This window comes from Paramormyrops kingsleyae, chromosome 13 (assembly GCF_048594095.1).
Source record: "Paramormyrops kingsleyae isolate MSU_618 chromosome 13, PKINGS_0.4, whole genome shotgun sequence".
Taxonomy (NCBI): Eukaryota; Metazoa; Chordata; class Actinopteri; order Osteoglossiformes; family Mormyridae; genus Paramormyrops; species Paramormyrops kingsleyae.
This window is the reverse complement of record NC_132809.1, coordinates 15,041,665-15,062,528: the sequence shown is the minus strand read 5'-3', so window position 1 is coordinate 15,062,528 and position 20,864 is coordinate 15,041,665. Positions and strand designations below refer to the sequence as shown.

At 42.3% G+C, this 20,864-nt stretch overlaps 3 protein-coding genes across 5 annotated transcripts in view; all 3 read right to left on the bottom strand.

The window, feature by feature from the left end:
• dennd2b (DENN domain containing 2B) overlaps positions 1–10,150 on the bottom strand; it is a 51,496-nt gene extending 41,346 nt beyond the window's left edge. The window contains exon 1 of one of the 2 annotated variants that reach the window (XM_023822810.2): positions 9,813–10,150. The gene's annotated coding sequence lies outside the window, so the exon portion shown is untranslated. Of the gene's footprint in view, positions 1–3,368; positions 3,533–9,812 lie in introns of those variants that run through there. The other variant, XM_023822808.2, reaches the window with a different exon arrangement.
• A 1,658-nt stretch (positions 10,151–11,808) lies between these two features.
• On the bottom strand, positions 11,809–16,369 carry c13h11orf16 (chromosome 13 C11orf16 homolog). 2 transcript variants are annotated; one of them, XM_072698247.1, is made up of 8 exons: positions 16,295–16,369; positions 15,856–16,084; positions 15,527–15,670; positions 15,314–15,415; positions 15,028–15,164; positions 14,365–14,518; positions 13,957–14,188; positions 11,809–13,343 (listed from the first exon to the last, which is right to left on the bottom strand). In XM_072698247.1, the coding sequence occupies exons 2-8, from the start codon at positions 16,057–16,059 to the stop codon at positions 12,679–12,681; spliced, it is 1,638 nt and encodes a 545-aa protein (XP_072554348.1). In that variant the 5' UTR covers positions 16,060–16,084; positions 16,295–16,369; the 3' UTR covers positions 11,809–12,678. The 2 variants fall into 2 exon arrangements, with proteins under 2 accessions (XP_072554348.1, XP_072554347.1); XM_072698246.1 differs by having other exon boundaries at positions 15,314–15,670.
• A 1,163-nt stretch (positions 16,370–17,532) lies between these two features.
• Positions 17,533–20,305, bottom strand: LOC111849690 (transmembrane protein 9B-like). The gene is made up of 5 exons (XM_023822787.2): positions 20,026–20,305; positions 19,550–19,641; positions 19,218–19,326; positions 18,610–18,744; positions 17,533–18,335 (listed from the first exon to the last, which is right to left on the bottom strand). Exons 1-5 carry the CDS (start codon positions 20,113–20,115, stop codon positions 18,180–18,182), a joined length of 582 nt encoding a protein of 193 aa, XP_023678555.1. The 5' UTR covers positions 20,116–20,305; the 3' UTR covers positions 17,533–18,179.
• Between the last annotated feature and the right edge of the window lie 559 nt (positions 20,306–20,864).

Sequence of the window (20,864 nt, the reverse complement as noted above, 5' to 3'; positions counted from 1 at the left end):
TTGAGTCTGGAAGCAACCTGCTGCTTAGCAAAGCATTTGGCCAGCAGAACCATGATTAAACCAGGATTTAAAAGTACACATTTGAAAAAAATAGATGGGGTGGTTTCTCAATTTTTTTCCAGAGCTGTAAGTAACTTATTGGTTTTCAAAATAGTCTTTTGTTCTTAATGCTGGCAATCTAGTGTGGAAGATGTTAAGATCAAATGCATCTGGCCCCTCTAACAGAACAACTGGACCCAATCTCCCCTCCCCAGGATTGAAATGGTCTAGAACCTCCACTGGGCAGATGATGACCTCCTCTGCGGACCACACAGGCCGCTGGAGTTTGCTCATGGAAGGAGTACATGTTGACCTGCTGGTTTCAGTGTTGGCAGCATAGAACTTCACGAGCAGAGACTGGGAAAGGGTGAACTTCCTCAGTTTCCAGAATAAGTACAAGCATAACCATGACTGCATCTAAAAATGACTCCGTATTCATCATGACCATGCCACTGCAGTCTTCCTTTTGCCACTGCAGTCTTCCTTTTGCCACTGCAGTCTTCCTTTTAGTTTTCACTGCTAATGCACTTCAAGCCAAACTGAATTTAATTCCATTTTAAAGGCTATGAATATGGTGAGCAGGATGACAGGCGAACCATTCAAGCAGAATCTGAGTCAGTACCCTTTGGCTAATGATACACGTCACTCAGGCATTGCATATGGTCACAGAAGATAAGTGGTCTGCAAAGTCAGTAGTTCATCAAAGTCCTGCCTGAACTGACAAACAAAAATAAGACAGGAAACATCTGGGAAAACCTTGGTTTTGTGACTGTCTATTGCTAGGAAGTGGCTGTGGTTTGGTGGGGGAGGGGACATCGGGTGATTCAGCAATGTGTGCCCTGGGCTTCCTAACTGCAAGCTGAGAGGGAGACGGGTCTGAACAGACTCCCAAGAGAGACACAGGAGGGGAACCCTATCCCCACATGGAGCCTTGCCCAAAGGCCAACTTGCATAAACAGGCCAACCCCCCCCCCCCAACACACACACACACGCACAGACACACACATTAAACTATTCTCCATCCAAGCCATAAATGGCACAAACACCTCTGGAGTTGTATAAATGTTTGCTACTCTCACACTCAAGGTGACCTTGATCCAGCAAAGTCATTTTTTTCTAGTCAGTGTTAAATATCAAGACATGGGGGCAGAATGCAACTGATGTTGGGGTCCCATAAGCCTTTGCGATAAGCCTCAACTGACGGCGGGTTCCCAGAAGCCTTTGCAATAAGCCTCAACTGACGGCGGGTTCCCAGAAGCCTTTGCGATAAGCCTCAACTGACGGCGGGTTCCCATAAGCCTTTGCGATAAGCCTCAACCGACGGCGGGTTCCCATAAGCCTTTGCGATAAGCCTCAACTGACGGCGGGTTCCCATAAGCCTTTGCGATAAGCTTCAACCGACGGCGGGTTCCCAGAAGCCTTTGCGATAAGCCTCAACAGACGGCGGGTCCCTATAAGCCTTTGCAATAAGCCTCAACTGACGGCGGGTTCCCATAAGCCTTTGCAATAAGCCTCAACCGACGGCGGGTTCCCATAAGCCTTTGCAATAAGCCTCAACTGACGGCGGGTTCCCATAAGCCTTTGCGATAAGCTTCAACCGACGGCGGGTTCCCAGAAGCCTTTGCGATAAGCCTCAACCGACGGCGGGTTCCCAGAAGCCTTTGCAATAAGCCTCAACTGACGGCGGGTTCCCATAAGCCTTTGCGATAAGCCTCAACTGGTCATGGGTTCTCATTTTCCTTTGCAATCCTGATGTTTTATCTCCAGAGTGCCACAGGATGGAAGTCTGGTTTTACATCAGCTGTGATTAGGTAAATAAAGAAGGAAATTCCACAGTTTTCAAAGAAAGCATTCCATTACATGACTTGATGAACAGCTGGGTGGCAAAGTGTAAACATTCTCATTTAGCTGAGGCGATATTCTGAGAAGTATGTAAAATGTATGGTGCTTTCAAGGATTTCTGTGTTCAGACCAGTGTATATCATAACAGTGGTTAGCAAGAAACAGCTTTGGACACAAAAAACATGGTGAGCATAGCATATGACCCGCTTTGTCAAATTCAACCCTGTAATTTGACAAGAAAAACACATACCAAGGACAGGGGGAAAACTCACTGTTAGCAGATGACACTCAAAGTCTGGAAAAGCTATATTATATTCAGATAGTATATATATTAAGATGTATTCAGTTCTAGAGGAAGAGTGCACCCAGTTTAAGATTTGTATTACATGGTATTGTGTCTTGACAAAATGATCTAAAACACATTTTTATTATTACAGCTTGCAATCATTATCGAATGACTGCAAAACACACCCAAAACTGAAGTGAGAACCTTTTTTGACATATTTGCGCAGAGTCCGATTGACACGGATCACATGCCGAGATGGCGCCGTCATATTCCCATCCCAGGTCCCGGCCTGAGCAAACACACGGAGAGTGTGTGGGACTCCTCGGCTCGCTCCAATCAGAAGGAAAGGTCATTGTTACTGGGACACAATGGGCCGTCTGTTCGGAAGGCTTGAGGAGAGAGAGCCTTCTCCGGCTGCCGATAGCAGGGGGCAGGCTGAATCACAAGCTGGCCTCTTAGACCTTCCCTTAAGCGGTCAGTGCGTTCCGCACAAACATGCTTTTAACTGGGGAAGTCCTGTTCCGGCGTGGGACCGGTTGGTTAGTGAAATGTAGGTAAATGCTGGTTTTGCAAGGATTTTGTTTTCACACAGTGCGGAATAAATATTGTATAATAACGGATTGTGTTTTTCATTATTTTTGGTGCCCACACACAGTTACTATATAATTTGTCTGTGCTCTCCTGTTTTTCTTTATGCGCAGTGAACTGCCGGTGCACATGCAACACACGCTAATGGGATTTACACATGTCAACCACAGAAGCACTCCGTGCCCCCTTATCTCACAATACATTGCATCCGCGGATCTGAGCACTGGGATCACCTCGTACTTCGTCAAGCCCCCCCTCCCCCATCACCTCATTTAAAGACACTCAAACAAAACACCGCAACTCGTAGAAACGCTGCCGGCTCTTACAAGTTCAGCGAAACACAATCGGTTTTGCCGTCGGTGCCACAGAGAAAAAAGAAAGAAAAGTCAACGAGCTGAGAAAATGGCCAAATATGGTCACATCTCTGTAAAAGTCTCAGTTTTCTTGTTCTGGTACACATCTGCTACAGGGTTCCACTGTTTCGGCATCATCATGTGCGGCTGGAATATGTTTAATCAGTCATATAAAATTAATTTAAGCTCTCTGGAGACGGCGTGTTTCAACCACAATAGAACAAGCGATCCACGGCAATAGCAAAATCATTAAACGTTACCTCCAAGTAGTAATGTTTCCTTTCCCACGCCATTCTTATGTTGATATTTCCCAGACAGATGTATGGCTAGACTGTAACAATCCTCTCCTTTCTATGATGCCTGTTGCTGCTCTTACTTCGGCTCCCTAAGCATGACCTTCCAAGTTGAATCCCTCCCCCACGAGAAAGCTCGCCGCGGGCTGTGCTGGTATCCGTGGAGATGCGTGTTTTGCCCCCCCCCCCCGCATCCACACTGGCCCCGCTTTCAGTCCTCCCTCTCTCACACATGCACTCCTTCACACGCCCGTCATCACCAGCGGGGTCGACTCTCCACTTCACGTTTTCAAATATTAAACAGGTTTCTTAGAAGCTTTCATCTGGATTTCTTGTCCACGTTTTCTCTGTAAGTCCGAGGCTATTTTTTGCTGAACAGACACTTCGGAGTTTTCCCGAAGTTTGTTTCTTATCCGTTTACTTTGCTCTTTATCTTTCGTTACTGTACGGATCAGCGATGAGAGAATGAGGATTGATCCCCTATTTAATACAGAACTCCGGAGCGCCACGTACGACAGGACTGAAATCCAGAGGGGAAACACAATTTTCAAAAGGAATAAGCATTTCGGGTATGACGGCAAAGATGAATAACGGCAACAAGGATTAACTACAGTACGTAGCAAACAGAAACCCATATTTGGCTGAGAATAGATCTGATTAAAAACATTTTAATTAAGACGAGGAAATAACGGATTAGCTGGACATAGAACGGTCATATGTCAAACTTATTCAGGTTGCCGTACATTGGGGAAACCTAACAAATACGACATGCTTTATAAATTATAGGGTTTTATATTGTGAACAATGCATCTCATTCTTCAGACAATGCCAATACTGCTCACATGCTGACATACAATACAAAGGCTCTAAAACGAAGTATAGTTCTTTTGGAAAAACGTGGCTGTTAAACAATTCAATAATGTAATTTAAAATAATGTTTACTCTAGTGGAAACGATTTTTCAGCTGGTTTTCAGGGGGTTTAGGCAGCTGGGCTGGCCTTTGTTACTATCCAGTAGATCAATTGGTGTGAGTTAGAAAGAGTAGCTGCAATGTCCTCATAACTAGAAAGGCAGAACAGGTCAGTCCATAAAACAAGCTGAAATGATACAGCTAGAGCTATTGATTTCCACTGGAATGTTCCACTGGGGAACCTGATATATTGTGTAACATGTACAGGCTTGGATAATTGTCCTGTTGTTGAGATCTGAAATATCTCCAAGTTATAGTGCATTTTTGATGTTAGGAGAGGGATATAAGCAGCCTTTTGGAAACAATTTCTAGCACAGAAGGGTTCTGTTTCAGTATCAAGTGAATGAAAGGCCAATACTGTTCGCGTTTTACTGCTCTAGCTGTTCAAGCTTGCAGATTTTCATAAGCATTAAATATATGCATTGTGTAGGCTCACATGATGCATTTACATGGTGTGTCCAAGTGCCGAGATCTTTCAGACTTGGCTTGACAAGAGGTGCTTAAACAGTTAAAGGGTTTTCAAAAACTGTCTTAAGAATGTGGCTTAGAATGATTTGCATAATAATGTAAGCTGGGTTATTTGAAAAAAGGGAGGGAATATTTATAGATTTTGTTTAACTGTCATGTTTGCAAACACATTTCACTGTTGCACTATGATTTGATCAGACAGGTTTATTTCATTAGAAGACGCGGACAGAATTTTTTTGCCTTTGTTGGAAGACATGATGATAAAAATCACTGTGAATAAAGTAAGCTGACTCAACATATTGGCTGCAGTGGAGGAACAGCTAGTCATAAACCATCCCAGGGGTCCTGTGACCAAATGGCAAATCAGGAGTCAAGTCTCCATCTCACGCACAAGGCTGTTTACAAGTCATTGCCGAGTGAATCATCAGCACAGCATTGCAAAATATAAATGGCAATTCAATCTAGGGCTGGCTCCACTCCGGTATGAAAGAAAAGCTGTGACCTTTAACAACTGCTCTAACAAATACTTAGTACTGTCCAAACAGCCTCGTCAAGAGATCTGCAGGCTCCAGAAATTGTAAAAGTTGGGAAACACAGAGGAGAGAGGTGCTAAACGCTATGTGAATAACTGAAGGACTTTTTTTCCCCTTCCTTCGGTTTATCTGAAATGGTAGATGGACAGAGTGGACATCAGAGTGTGATTATAAGCCAAGCAAGTTTCTCTGGAATGGACCATACATCTGTAACTAATTGACTGAGTCTGAGGGAAGTTAGTCTCACGACAGAGAGAGAAGGGGCTGAAAAGAGAGAATGAGCGTGCTGTCAGTCATTTCATATTGTCAGAAACCTATAAGAATACTGAGGAATATCTGCTTTTTGGGACGTATCAAGTATATGCGTATATGATTCTTAATGGGAATGGAATTCAGTAGACATGTGTTTGTGATCCAAGCTCTGGAAAGCTAATGAACCTTGGATACTTTCCCTGCATTCAATGCACAATTACAACAATAAATATACATGTTTGTTTTAGGTGTGTGATAAATCACATTTCAGTTATGAATGTTTCATTGCTTTTATAGCGTCCAGGTAGATAAAAGTGTAATTATCCAAGTTGGTTCCTGTACTAAGAGTGTTCAGGATCCCTTTGTTTAGATAATGAATTTTATCAATATGTCTGCTTTGAAATGCTGTATTTAATTTAAATGCAGCTTCCGCACAGAGGACCAGGTCTGATGGTGGCGGAGACACTGTTTGGAAACTCACACTCACTAAAGGGATGTTAATTAGAACAGCATTAACCTGCAGCTTTCTGTGAGACCAAACTGCTGCTCTTTAGACATGTGGCTCAGAATGATCCAAACCCATTTCAGCTCCAGGTGATGAGGTCAAGTCGGGCCTTCAAAATCCAACCCAATTAGTACTGGATTTGGGCAACAAACGCTGTTGAGGTGATGGGAGTTTGAAGATTCAAATAAGGCTTCATTCAGGGATAAGCAAAATATCAGCCAGTGCTTACAAGCTGGACAAAAGCTACGGGAGTAAATCTAAGCAATGAGATAAGCAGTAATTCCAAGTTGTATATGGGGAAATCAAAAACTGATCTAACTATAAATGGACGGACGGACGGACGGATGGATGGATAGATAGATATCTAGATAGATTGATTGTGACTTGACTTACTGTTATGACAGTTTAACCTTGTTCCTCCCCACCCAGGCTCTTCTCTGACTTTAAGTAAGCTTACTGGACAAAAACACAGACTACATATGACCCATTGGCGGATACCTGTTAGGAACATCAGGACACAAATATTTGTGGGTCGTTTTGTTGCTGAAGTTTGGCCTATCTCAAAGCTATGCAGACCATCTTCCAATCAGTATGGTGAGTCAGAATTGAGAGGGTCATAATGAATTGTGTCATCCCAAAACATCTGGCTCTTCGCCACTAAATGAAAATATTCCTGCCGCAAACGAGGGCCCATCGTTTACCTTGAAGCAGTACTTTCCTGGGGGGCTCTGTAAGAGGCAGGCAGAGGTGATTTCTATTTAGGTTACACGAAAAGAAACAAGAAAACAAGAACAATAATTTGTTTGCAAATACGAATACACGTCATAGATAATTTAATAACTCAGTTAGGCATTTTTAAGGTGAATTACATATTCCTGCCTAAGTTCTTGGAGTAACCATCTCCATCCAATCCACAGCTTGGCTTTGACATGCTGGAGAGCTGAGCCGGGGATTACAAGGGATAGTACAGGCATTCTGGAGTCTGTGTCAGAGTCTGATAGCTCTTCCATCCCAGTTTCTTTTTATTAAGTTTCCCAACCAGATCAACGCCGAAGCATTAAAGTCCAAATACATGACCTCTCTCTCCTGGGGTTGTGCCAAGATGCACCATGGTTGGGCCACTTAGTTATGCTTCATTGTTTACCTCACATTATATATTTATTGTATGACCTTAGCTTGGTCAAACTGATTTAAGATAATTTAAGAAACCAGCTGCTAAAACCAGATCCAGATGGACCTCGCCACACACAGGAAAAATAAAAGATAGGCGTAGAAATGAGAGAAGTGGGATCAGAAAATTCCCCTCTGTGAGCCACGCAGCACAATGCCGCATACTTTGGCGACAGGCCTACAGAGTCCTGTCAGTGTGAGGACAAAGACATCAGGCCCCATACAGACCTCAGGATCACAGAGAGGGAAGTCAGCTGCCTGGCTGGCACGAGGCAGACCGCGCCAACATTTTAAAGACTTTTCCCGAGGTGTTACCTCTAGGTCTTGTGATACGGCGGCTTGATGATGTTTGTCAACAGCTGCACTGCCGTAGCATGGAAATAAAGGCAGCTCTTTTGTTGATGGGCAGCTAAAGGCTAACTTGATATGTCTGGAATCCATCCCAATACTTTCCAGGCGATGCTTCCAAATCTTCCTCAATATTCGTTTAACGGCATGGCTGTTCGCCATATTGCTTCCCCGGATAATATCATGCTGCTCCACATAGATAAATAAAGAATTGCATACCATAAATACATTTTAAGGAAAAGTTTGATAGAAATAGAGCTTTATTTACAAATAGGCTTAGGCTGATTAGAATAAAATACGATTGCGGTGTCTCGCACGTATTCGTTTCACATTGTAAATCCACTTCAAGACAAACGTCCCAAAGGACCATCTGAGTCCACAATGAACACCTGCTGAAGTCATTCAAAGGACAAAAACTGTTCCCATATTCCTTGGTCCATTGCGTTTTCTTGCGTTTGTCCCACAGTTCTATTCAGAGAAAGCGCACAAGCACCGAACGACTACATTGTTGGAGCTAATACTCTACTCTCGTGGGTCTTTGGTTGTGGGGGGACAAAATGCCTTGGGGGTATTTAAAAAGTCACTGGGCGAGAGGTCAACATGCCCTGTCATACTGAGATGTAAGGACAGCGTGCATAAAATCAGGAAATGCAGAAATGCAACACCAAGCAAGTAGGTGGAAGACCAACCCCGCAAGCAACTTTTAAAGATGTAAAATAAATACATTGTGAACTTGTTTTTATACATTAGGCCTATCGGAGAGTTAAACAAAACACACAGTTGCTGTTGCTGGGAAAGGAACCTGGGTGTAAACATATAATTACGGATAATACTTGAAGAACCACAGCAGTCCATATGGAGTGCATTCATTTCTCCAGACCCATAGTGCAGGTCTCAAACAGAGGGAACTATATAACCATTTGGGAACTGTGCAGTATCACCATGGCGACATAAAAACCATCCATCCCCCATACTACTCTTGTGTTTTTACAATTTTACCATTGTTATTATTACTATTGTTGTTGTTTTATTATTATTATTATTATTATTATTATTATTATTATTATTAAGCAGTACCAGGATAAAGAGGATTGAGAGTACGTTTTTAAAATACTATTACTGTTGACACTTGACAGTGGCAATAAATAAGGAAACAGCAGCCAGAAGCCTGGCTATTTCCTCAGAAATTAGATTACTTCCATATGCTCATAAACTGCTATCATGGCTTGTCATTTGCACCGCTGAAGGGGGAAGGACATTGTGAATGTCTTGACCTGTGGGTGCTGCCTTGTACGACGTGTCCGAGCGTTATGAAACAATAGTGTTGATAATAATATCGAGTAAAATAATAATCGCACGGAGATGATAATAAACGTCACTGTTGCACAGCACCTGCGGTAAACCGCAGACCAATATTCACCCGGCGCAAATCTGAAAAACAATCAGACTGCTATTGAAAGTCTCAAAAGGAGACTTTCAAAAATAATCGGGTTCTTTGGGCAAGAGAGCGAATAGTGGGGCCCTCGTAGGGTCGTTAATCTGACAGAAATGCACACAAGACGGGGAACAGATGGACTTACTCCTCTGTGCTTTAACTTTATGCATAATCTTCATGTACAGACCTCTAACTACAATTCCTAATAAAAACATTTTCTTCTCGAACTTGGAAAAATGTCGGCTCATATTAGGTTAAATGGCGCCCCCTGGTAAGCGTACCTAATGCATTACCGCTGTACCAGCACCGGTGGGCACTTCGTGTTTAAAAGCGAAGTGGTGTCTGATAATGTGCATAATTGGAGAGAGTCCCACTGTAAATACCTCATATTCATATAAGGAATATTTTACTTCATTGTTATTTCAAGCAAAGTATCCAGTAGCTCTGCCATTTGTGCCAGATAAAACACATAACAGTTGAACAAAGACTAGATACAATAGATATACAAATTTAATTGTTGTCTTATAATAGTATGGATTTATGCTTTCTTCCCACCCAGATACTTTACATGATAAACCAAAATCATTTAGTGTTCGCATTCGCTGATTAAAGCATAGGCTATTTAAAACTTTAGAAAATAGCCTACATTATTTCACAAGACTTACCCACTGTTGTAATTTCGATGCATTTTTATTATGAAAAGAGTAACATAGAAATGTCTGTGTCTTACCTCTTAGGAATTCGTAATGTATTCTTTGCACAGCACTTTTCATAAAGCCATGATGAAGCGCAGCGTTGTGTCCTGCATCTGTAGGAGGTTTGCCTCAGCAGCGCTGGCTACAATGTAAGCATAGCGAAATGCAAAAAAAAGAAAGAAAGAAAGAAAAAAAGAGCGAAAATGGGAAAAGAACAGGAAGCGATGACGGCTGCTCTGGGAACGTTATGTGGAACTGCAGAACGATATTCGAGTCTTTTCGCTTTTCCTTTTTATAGAGGACTGTTTGAATAAGTACGTTTCTATCAAAAATCATGAGTTATAACTTTCTCGAAACGAGTCATTATTGACCGTTGAAGAGTGAAAGTTAGAATGTTAGAAGAAACTGGAAGCTAACTAAAACAAATGAAAACAAATACAAATAGCCTACATAATCATATCTTACATATATTTTCCAATTGGATTTTTTTCTTTTTCCAGGTTTAGCTATGTATGCCTCTGTCCTAATCTAATAACAACAATTGGGATCAATTCCCCTCATTATACCCCCCAGAAAGAGCAAAATAACGGGAAAAAAAACTGGATGAAGTTCCCTTATATCTAAGTGCCCACGCTCAGCTGTTCTGCCCTTTATTCCTACCCGACAAAAACCGCTTCCAATGCCACAGCGCATGCGTGAGACAACATTACGCCGCATTAAGTCTCTCAAGACAGAAAGTTTTTGCTCCCCTTGCGTGTTTAGCAGAAGCAGAGGCTTGTATGTTAGTTTTAACGTGGAGTATCTTAAACGTTATTCATATTCTGTTGGTATTTGTATTTATTACGTGGATTAAACAAATAGAGGTGATTGTTGTATTGTTTGTATTCTTACTGACTCCAAATTCCAGATTTATACCATTAAGCTCGACGGTACACCTGTATTTGTTTTGTTTGTTGAGACTAGCATACATTGTGGTCTTTGTTTTAGTTAAAATATAAATATTTAATGTAAACAGAAACGTAAACCTTGTTATGCATAGTTGTTTTACTTGGAACTATATTTGTTCGACACCAAACATTACAACGTGTTTTGAGAGCGAGGTCTGCGTGTCCACGTCTTATGAGTCAAAATTAGTTTGTTTCCTGATGAAAGAAAGTTAATGTTCTAAGATTATACTGCCACACCGAAAACAATAGGTAGCAATTTCTGGCCGCATAAAACTGTGTGAAAATTGCTACCCCTTTTAAATGTCCACTCAGATCTATGGGTAGGATATTTTGAAAGCAAAAACAGACAAATACAACAGAAGAGTTTTGCTCTAGTGGCAAATTCTTTCAAGTCAGCAAAAAATGGCAGAACAGCATTTTCCAGAAGGAGACCATACTGGCGCAGGTCTTTCCAAGCCTGTATGCATAATTAAACGACAATCTAAGGTAACATTACACCCGAAGTGCCAGATTGAGTTTGAAGTACACTAAAATCATATAAATATTAGTGGTAGATAATTGGCCTGGGATAGGTCAGGGTCATCTTAACGCTGTGAAACTGGCAGACATCTCTCATAACAAAAATACAATTGTGAACATTGGTTGTTAGGGAAACATCTGGATTTGGGCACATGCACATTGGTTCCACAGTGACTGATCTTAGGTAAAAAATAATGTCTTCATTATTTTAAGTTGTCTTCAATTCAACTTAATCCTTTTAATTTATTTCATGCCCATCTGTCTGTTTATGAATTAAATGCGATGGTATGACATAAAACTCAAAGCTTACTTTCTTATTTCAACATAAAATTTAATAAGAACAGATGTAATAGCCCTTACTGACCTAACTACTCACTAGAGTTTTACTGTTTTACATATCCATACCATAATGAAATAGAACGTGATTTTCCAAAAATCCCAACTTTAGAATAACAAGCCTCACAAATTACATCCACAATGCATTTGTGTATCTTGGATCAAGAAAGATTTACCCTTGTAGGTGATTGATGGAGAGGCAGAAATAGACAAACACCAACTGTCCATCTTACTGGAGCCTGAAAAGAAACATTTTATTCGCTGGTCTGGATAACATTACACAGAAGTCTAATATTTAGCAGATATTAATATACAATAGGCAGACATATTTTTTACAAAAGATATGATGTGAAATTAATTGTATTAATCCCTGAATGAGAACAATACAATTTCAAAACCTTACTGTCTTACTGCTTACATGCTTATTCATTCAAAAAACCTTATACATGAGTTAAAAAAACAATCCCGACTCTGAGACTGAAAACTTTAATGCGATAAAGAAACATCTGGCAATAGCAGCACAATCACGTTTGCCAGTTTCAGTCAGCTGATTAGATCTCACCATTGTCCAACACAAACAGTTTTAGCAGTGCTGGCTAGCTGAAGCCGCACTCTGCGATGTCACTCTGACCTAGCGCATCCTTAACCGTGGTTCTTGTTCCTCCAGAAACTGGAACTGGTTGAAAAAGCGAGCTGTGATTGGTCGAGCCGTCCGTTCCATTCTCGGACTTTCGATTTGCACTGAAAGTTTTCTTCACCAGGCTTTCTGGGAAAAATAAATAACGTAGTCAGTAAATTGCAGGACTACAAAAACTCAGCTTGCATGCCAGTGGATTTCAGCCTCGGCAATGCACACTCCCACTGCAGTTAGTTTCACTTCTCTAATTTTTTTTTACTACTGAAACTATTTATGTGAGTCTGTACCAGATAATCATAATATAGCAATGAATTTTTAGTTTGATGATTGTTTAACAATATGGAGAATGGTTGTTAAACTAGATTACAATATTATTAAATGTATGGCAATAAATACACTGTTTTTACTTTCAGCACTGAAATTGTGTTGTTTTGCCTCAGTTCTAAGAAAAATCCACTGAAATTAACTGTCCTCGATCTGACATTTCTGGTCAACATCTAATGCAGGATACTTGCTGTGCACAGGGCCACTGGACAGCTTGTGCTGGGGTTCAGTCTGACTTCTTCTCCAGTACTTCCACTGAGGTCGTCCTAGTGATGCTGAACTTGGCTTGTGCAGGAGACACAGGTCAGTGTTGGTCGCCTGGCTCATCATCTCCACTCCAGAAGACTTTAAAGCTCCATCTGAAGCATCACTGTTGCCCCCAGATGAGTGTGAAGAGGAGGAGGAAGGAATTTTCCTCTCCTCCTGAAGCTCCTTCAGTTGGAAGTCCACCTTCCTCTCCAGGTCCTCCCAGGGTCTTTCCTCTTCTTCATCTCTGAGGCTGATCACATGACACGTGGACAAGGGAAGGGGCCTCCACTGCCTGCATGAGCAGCTGAATGGGGAAGCAGGCAAGGGGCAACCCAGGCTGCAGCTAAAGTTGCGAGACGGCCAGGGTGGGTGACACATGTCACTGTGTTGACACTGTCCTGAGAAACACCTTCTCGGGATTCCTGGCGGGGACCACTGCAGTTCTCTCACAATCCGCTCGTACAGGGAAGGCGAAATCCACACCCCCAGATCCCCTGGCACCGTGGCTTGCCGTCCATTCCAGAACAACACCTGGAGACCATTCATATTTCTCGCTGGTGGAGATGAGTTAGAACCACAAGATTGGGAATCTCCCAAAAACTACTCTTCTTTTCCTGCTATAGAGCACTTAATCTCTGGTTCCTTTATAGGATCTTTATCTCATCTTTGAGAAAACTTTGGGCTATGAATCAAAGCACTCAAAACACACCGTCATTCCTCGTTACCTACAATCCATGATTATTTTTGTACTACAACTGAAAAACTTGCTCATAAAAATTGCTTTGTGTTAAATGTTTATTTAACAATTGCTTTTTGCTTTGTTAAATGTTTTCACAATAAGAATGTTATTTCCCTATTTAATGTAAAAAGGTTTCCTCATAATTATTTCATAAAGTAGCTGATGTGTCAGTCAAGCAAAAAAATCAGTTATAAGTGCATCACAAAGAATTCTTTGGAATTGTATGTCAGTGTTGGTGCATGAACAAATCTGATGGCCAGGCCCAAGATTTTCACCTGGGGAGGGGAGTTGGGGGCATTACTGTGGGTAGATACAGGTGGCCCCCAGTTGACAAACTGTACCGACGGAGACCCCCCCCCCCGGTCAGCAAAATCTAATTTATTTCTGGCCACAGACCTGCCATAAGCGAGATTCAGCTCACTTCTTACCACCAAGCAGGTTCCTGAGCTCCTCCCCAAGGAGTACGCTGCCCGGTTCATATCGGCTGAGCCCCACATCGCTGGGGGCTAACACCTTGTCCCCGGGGCGTAGGCTGTGCTGGTGCGCCTCCGTGTGGGGGACAATGTTAGCCAGACTGGCATGCTGTAGGGACAGGCTCTCGCGCGTGGCTCCCTTCCATGTCGGTCTGTCAAACTCAACCAAGAACATGCCTCTTCTGCCCTGTGGGCCGCCGTAACATCACAGAGGTATCTGCTCAGTCCTCCATCCCCCACAAAGTACACGTATCCACACACCTTTTATAGAATGTTCTGTATCTCCAGACAAACAGCTAAAACATCCTACAGATCTATTAAGCATCATACAGATCTTTTGCTATAAATGAAATCAGGCTTCACCTGTACTTCTTCTTTTATTGTGCCCAGGTAGTAAAATCCGTCCAGCTCTCTCTGCGCTAACACGCGACTCCCTATAGCTAAGTCTGGACTGCTCAGGCGGTGCCTCTGCAGGCCAGAGGGATACATGTGACAGGTAGAAGCTGGGGATATCCACCTGAAAACGGAAAATACCACAGGGTTGCCTGAGTTATCTCTGATACTCCTGATTGGGGTGATTTACATAAATTAGACACATCACTCATTTGTTACCTAAATGCCAAAGTTCAGGGAAACATCTGAAGTTTAATCAGTCACACAGTCACCCAATAGATGGAGAGTGAAAAAATGCATTTGCTTCATGGGTGAAAACTGGACACCTTAAGTGAGACTTTTTTCTGCCAACCGATTAAATATAAATTAAATGAACCACACCTCCTTTAACTGAGATGTTTTTTTTTTTTTAGATTGAGCGAAGCAAGGGCTTTGAATTGCGAACGTTGTTTTATTTAAACGATGCGTACAAAAATACACGTCAACATTAACACAACGCCAAAACATTAAGAAGAAGCAAAAGCATAAAGACCACGTGATGTTGATGTATTTTGGGCTTTCAGGGCCACTGTACAGAATGACTTGAAATTATGCGTATCTCTAAGGCTCCAGAAATAATGGGCTGGGACCTACCTGCGGGGAAGGTGAGACAGACACACGTGTGACTCCCAGGACGGGGCTGTGTTATGAACGCCACCTGCACTGCAGTACTTAACATCAGTGGCTCTTGACGTTGTGGGACAGCTTTCTTTCAAGTATAGTTGCTTTACCTGTCAACCATACCAATAAATAAAGGCTGACACAGACATTTCACTGGCATTGTACTTGTACTCTGTAGGATGACAATAACATTGAATCTGATCTGACACATGGATGTGCCTAAAACTCATTCCAAGTACTGCAGTCGACATGCTCTTACCTCTACAGCAGCTGAAGCGCAGAGGGAGAGGACATGACAACCCCCCCTGGTGGAGAGAGAGAGACACTGCAGATACTCCAGTGTCCTGTCGTCTGGAAAGCCCTTATCAGACAGATAAAAGACGTGCACCCGGCGAGTTTTCACCATGCGAGGAACTTCTCGCAAAAGCTCCCGGGGGTTATCCGGCAAGCCGTTGGTCAGTAGGTGGACTACCTGGCAGGCAGGGTCAGCTAAGGCTTCAGACAGAGCGCCCAGAAGATTCCTGCCTGGGGTGCAGTGTAGGGCATGGATCCAGCCCTGTGCCTCACAGGCCAAGTCAGGACAACAGGTGACCATATGGTTATGCCACTTTGTCACCTGGCAAGAAAAGGGGAACCCCACAGTCCGTGCACATCCATAAAAGCAGAGATTCCCGGCACTGATGGTACACATGTTCTGTAGTGAGTTAGTTGATTAATCTTGGGTGTTCATGGGCCCCCAGGACACACAGAGACTGTCCCAGCGACCCGATGTTAGAGTCGAGCCAAAAAAGCCTAACTCACCTTGTGCGAGTAGCCAATGAGGTTGAAGAGAGAGTCCCGGAGTGTAGCCTTGGCCGCCAGCGTCTGAAGGAGGAGGTCTTTGGCGGGGCGCAGCACGGAGTACATGCCCTCTGAGGTGTCGATGGCGAAGGTGACGTTCTGCCTCAGCCCCAGTAACAAAGGCAAGGCGCTCTGGCAGGCCAGTGACTGTGCACTAACAGGCATGTTCTCCCTGTATGGCTTCCTAACACTGTAATAAAATGATGATAGCCCTACACTGGACGATTTATCCATCTTTGTTTTTTTTCCATAACCAATATTAAAGGCAGAAGTAACAAATGAAAAATGAGATTATCCAGCAAAATATCGTCGTCTTTAAACATTTCATGATATTTAACGAGATTAAACACAGGACAGTGACATCGTATATAGTAGTCAATAATGATTAATAATTACTTACCAGTGTGGTCTCCCCTGGGATTTAAAATCTGCTTTGACGAGTGCCTGTCTCCACCGAATGCAACTGGAGCTTTTGTTTTACTGTTTATGGTGGTTACCCTAGCAACACAGAGGCCTGCATTTCCCCACTCTGCTGCGTCTGCTGTGGGCCCAACACCCCCACACAGGCTGCGGCCCAGCTCATACCGATTCACACTGCTAACAACTAATAATTTTATAAAAAAGACCCCTTCGAAGAATATTTCAAGACTGAAATATCATGTAGGGAAAAAAACATCCACCAGCAGTGACACAGGGAGCATAATCAGTGTCACATAAGGGCTCAGCTGTAATTTTATATATATATATATATATATATATATACACACACACACACACACACACACACACACACACACACACACACACACACACGGGTATATACATATAGCGTGCGTGCATGTCGGGTAAAGATATCTTTATGGGGACCGCTCATTCATTTCTATGGGACAAATGCTAACACTATATATGACAACCTTAACTCCTACCCAGTCCTAACCATAACCATATTCATACAACTGTAATTTTATATAATATATATATATATATATATATATATATACACACACACATGTACATATAGTGTATATACAGTTGAAATACTTTATAATGTAAAGTGTACTACTCAGTGGATTACTGGATCATTTCAGCATCCCATCTGGAGTGTTCAGAATCAAAATCGGAATCTTTGTAGCCACATGATCATGGCTGTGGAAATTTCCCTGCCTCGGGCCTTACGCCTCCTTGGATCAGGCTTAAGACTCAGTGTAATCCGGTACTGAATACGCAGCTATGGAAGATGGATGGGCTGAATTTGTTGCATTCATTCCAAATTGTGGGTATGTAACAAGAGCTGTACATATTTTACATAACACAAAATTATAACCCGAGATTAACATTTAAATATTAGTATAAAAAAATCATGCACATAAAAACTGAAATGGTAAGTTCAACAAATAACTAAATCGATGGAGGTATATTGCTGTTAAACTGAATGTCTGAAGAAAATCACACTTTTCTTTAGAGGTAGTTTGCTGACCCTCCATCTGGACGTAGGTGAGGACAGACATGATGTAGTGTGGCACTTAAAAGGGGCTCAGGGGTCTTTAAAAACTCCTCCATAAAAACTACTTCCATGTCTTTCATTGCACCACATAGAGACATTAAAGCTTCACTTCTGAGATGAATAAACATGCAATATTTAGTAATCATCAAAATGGCAGCTTCTGCATTTTAATACTCCACATTTAATCAAGGTTTTACATTGGGTAACATATTTCATAAAAACACAGATTTTAAAGAATCTCAGAAAAACAGATACATTATACGTTTCTCCAGTCATAATTTCAGTGGCATAAGCAGACTTCTATGGAGAGCTTGCAAATCCAGCTAGGGGCAATACCAATGAAACAAAAATGAGGATGCAGTTTTTTTTTAGTAAAATAAAGTGCAACTGAACAAAACGTTTCACTAATTTCAAACCCCAGTCAACAGTATTGACAGTGCATTGAGTGTGACAAATCAGAAAATCTGTTTTATCAACTCGATATCTTCTTGCTTGTAGAGAAAGGACAGACAACATATGGCAGGAAAACTAAGCAAAACCTATTGTAACCTATTGTGTGTTCTTTTTAACAGTTCTTCACCAATGGTATTGAACGGATTTTACACATAATCATAAATCAATCACTTATCCTACATGCAAGTCAGAAAGATCCAGTTATTTGCATCAAACCCACCGCGAGGCCATGGTCACATGACAAAAAGGAAGTGGGTAGGGGGACAAGAGGGCATGGGACACTGTGTCGCAGCAATTCCCCTCCCCCCGTCCATCCAGCCGGCGTAGCCTAGCTGAGCACCACGTGCCGGTCGAAGACGGACTTGCGCTGCTCCTGCACTTGTCTCCTCCAGCGCTGCTGCGCATGCTCCACCTTGTTCAGCACGTTGGGTCGTGCCCGAGAGCGGGACAGCACGTCATGGGCGTTGGCGAAGGGCTGCTGGTCCTGGGAATGGTGGTCGAGTCAGTGGTGCTGAGTGTGAGCCACCAAACTCTGTTTCCATTTGTTCGCAGTCATAGGAATATCGCCGGATAACTAAGCCCTCTCTGCTCGATCCACATTTCTTTCCATATTTTTTAAGCATATCTTACGTATCTGTTTGTAGCACCGAATGAAAGACACAGTATCCCCTGTCATATTTGAGATTGTAGCAGAAAGAAGGAAGACATGCAACCCGGCGGTATGCGGAAGGTCTCCGCACATCGTCCCCAGTACATACCCCGACATCGTCGTCGCTCTGAATGAGCTGCGAGTGCCCAAAGAGCCGCCTCTTCAGAACCGGCTCCAGCAGGGTCAGGTACACCATATAGAGGAGCAGCAGACCCAGGACGGACAGGTAAATGATGATGGTAACCTGGGACAGGGAAGAGGGGGTGAGTCATTTCTGGGAGCTCGACTGGACAGGAACTCATCGCTTCAGTAAGTCATTCTATGTATTTATTTCTAAAATACTTTAACTCCATCAAGATCAGTAATCATCATGTATTCAACTATACATATTGCAACTTAAAAGGAAATGTTGGTAGTTTTTTAAAGTAATAATGGTTAAAAATAACATATTAAAAACTCCATAAGGTGGGAATTTGTCCTTTAGACTTACAAATTAGATCAAGGTCCAGGGAAAAGTAGTTTTGGATGTACACTTTCGCCAAGTTAGTTCTGGATAAAAGTGGTCTCTCTCAGCATAGTCACAATTAAAAAGCCCAACTTTGTTAAATACAAAGATGCCAGCAACCAGAACACAGGCAGGACAATAGAGGGTTTCAAAATACAGAGGCACACTACAGCAGTGACCGGGTACCAAAACGCAGAACGGTGGATGCTTACTTTAATCGTGCCAGAACTCCGTTCCTCATACTTGCATTCGCATCTCAAACAATAGGCCTCCACATCTTTCCCCGCCACCGGCATGGGCTCCACCACATGCAAGCAATTACTGCGGAAACACAATGCATGCAGTGTGAGCAGCGCACACACATGCCCTCCTACTATGTTCAAAAGCCAAGAAAAGCAGAATGCCATGAGATACTGTAAACGTAAGTGGCCTTGGCTAAGCCCTACCAATCAAACGATGACATATTGCATTACTTCGATAAAACATCATAGACCGCTTCATTCTTTTTAAATGAGAAACAGCAGCATGCAGGAAAAGCACATACCAGTCCTTCAGAGACACATTCTGGTTGTAGATTTGTCCAAGGACATCTTTGTACGGAGGACAAATGCATTTACATCGGATGTCTTCAGAATTCTGTAGGGACATCAGAAAACTGCATCACGCCAGGGTTACAGCATCCGTCAAAGTGAATTTACAGATTGCATAGGGAGGGCGAATTAAAAAAAAATGATTACAAAATATTTATAATAAATAACATTACTATATATTAGACTAATTGAATTAGTCGGGCATACTACATAAGCTTACTGAGAAGCCCATTACAATAGAGTAGAAGCTGTAATCACTGTCTTAAGTCTCAGCGTACAAAAGCGAATGGCAGCTAGCTAGTCTAGAGCCAGCGGCTAACTAAATGGGCTTTTGCGGGCAGGATCTATAACCATGTCATTACCGAAAGATTTGCAGATTAAAACAAGCACAATAAAAAGTATACGGTAAACACTTAAAGTGTCACTGTACCTTAGCATCTGTTACTGGCGTTGTTGTAAAAATAAACAAGAAACAGGCCAGTGACAACCGAAAGCAGGTCCTGGCGCCTGTCTGGTCCATTGTCAGCTCGACGGTGATCTGCGATTATACTATATATAGCTATGCGCTTAAAAATGTATTTAAATCAGCACAAAGAAAAAGTGCTGTGTGAAATTTCAATAGGTTTGTTTTCGTTGGACTTGCAGTATCGCTTCGTAAACTGTCAGATGCTTCCGGGTGTTCCCGGTAATGTTTCCCCACGGAAACAAGCGACGCGGTCCACGCTGCCCCCAGTCCTCTCTCCAGTGTATGTATACAATGGGCCAAAAGGAGGTCTACAGTTTTTAATTTACAAAGTAAAGGTTCAATTTTACCAAAGTAAAGCTTTTATTTTACAAAGTTAATTTTTAAAGTAGTGAATTTTAAAGTATATTTTTGTGCAAGTACTTTTTCATTAGTGATCAATATAGCAGCTGGGATATTTAAGTTTAGTCTTATTAACATTTAACTTCTTGGTTAGAGGTAGAAAATAATAAGAGCACTCATAAGCCCTCTTTATCTCTCAGCGAGGGTCTGGCTTACGCAACCCCCCTCCCCTCCCACATCCTGCCATCTGTGTCTTTGAGCACTGAAGATCATGCTGTGCCCCACCATGACATTTTTAGGGAGCTTTAATAACAAAGGAAAATATGGTATTTCAAAAAGCTTCCTGATGCATCTGTAGCTCGGCAAGTTAGGGCTCCATGTGTCCATAAGGTTGTTGGTTTAAATCCTGTGGTCAATAGAGTGACATTCACTATTGGGATCTTGAGCAAGACCCTTAATCCAAA

Excerpts from the sequence above, each read along its gene's own strand:
- c13h11orf16 (XM_072698246.1), bottom strand. The coding sequence starts at position 16,059 with ATGCCTGTTAGTGCACAGTCACTGGCCTGCCAGAGCGCCTTGCCTTTG. Across the intron at positions 15,165-15,313 it reads GCGCTTCAGCTGCTGTAGAG|GTAAAGCAACTATACTTGAA; the intron begins GTAAGAGCATGT and ends TATGGTTGACAG. Across the intron at positions 14,189-14,364 it reads CAATAAAAGAAGAAGTACAG|GGCAGAAGAGGCATGTTCTT; the intron begins GTGAAGCCTGAT and ends GGCGGCCCACAG.
- LOC111849690 (XM_023822787.2), bottom strand. The coding sequence starts at position 20,115 with ATGGACCAGACAGGCGCCAGGACCTGCTTTCGGTTGTCACTGGCCTGT. Across the intron at positions 19,642-20,025 it reads CGCCAGTAACAGATGCTAAG|AATTCTGAAGACATCCGATG; the intron begins GTACAGTGACAC and ends ATGTCCCTACAG. Across the intron at positions 18,336-18,609 it reads AGAGCGACGACGATGTCGGG|GACCAGCAGCCCTTCGCCAA; the intron begins GTATGTACTGGG and ends CACCATTCCCAG.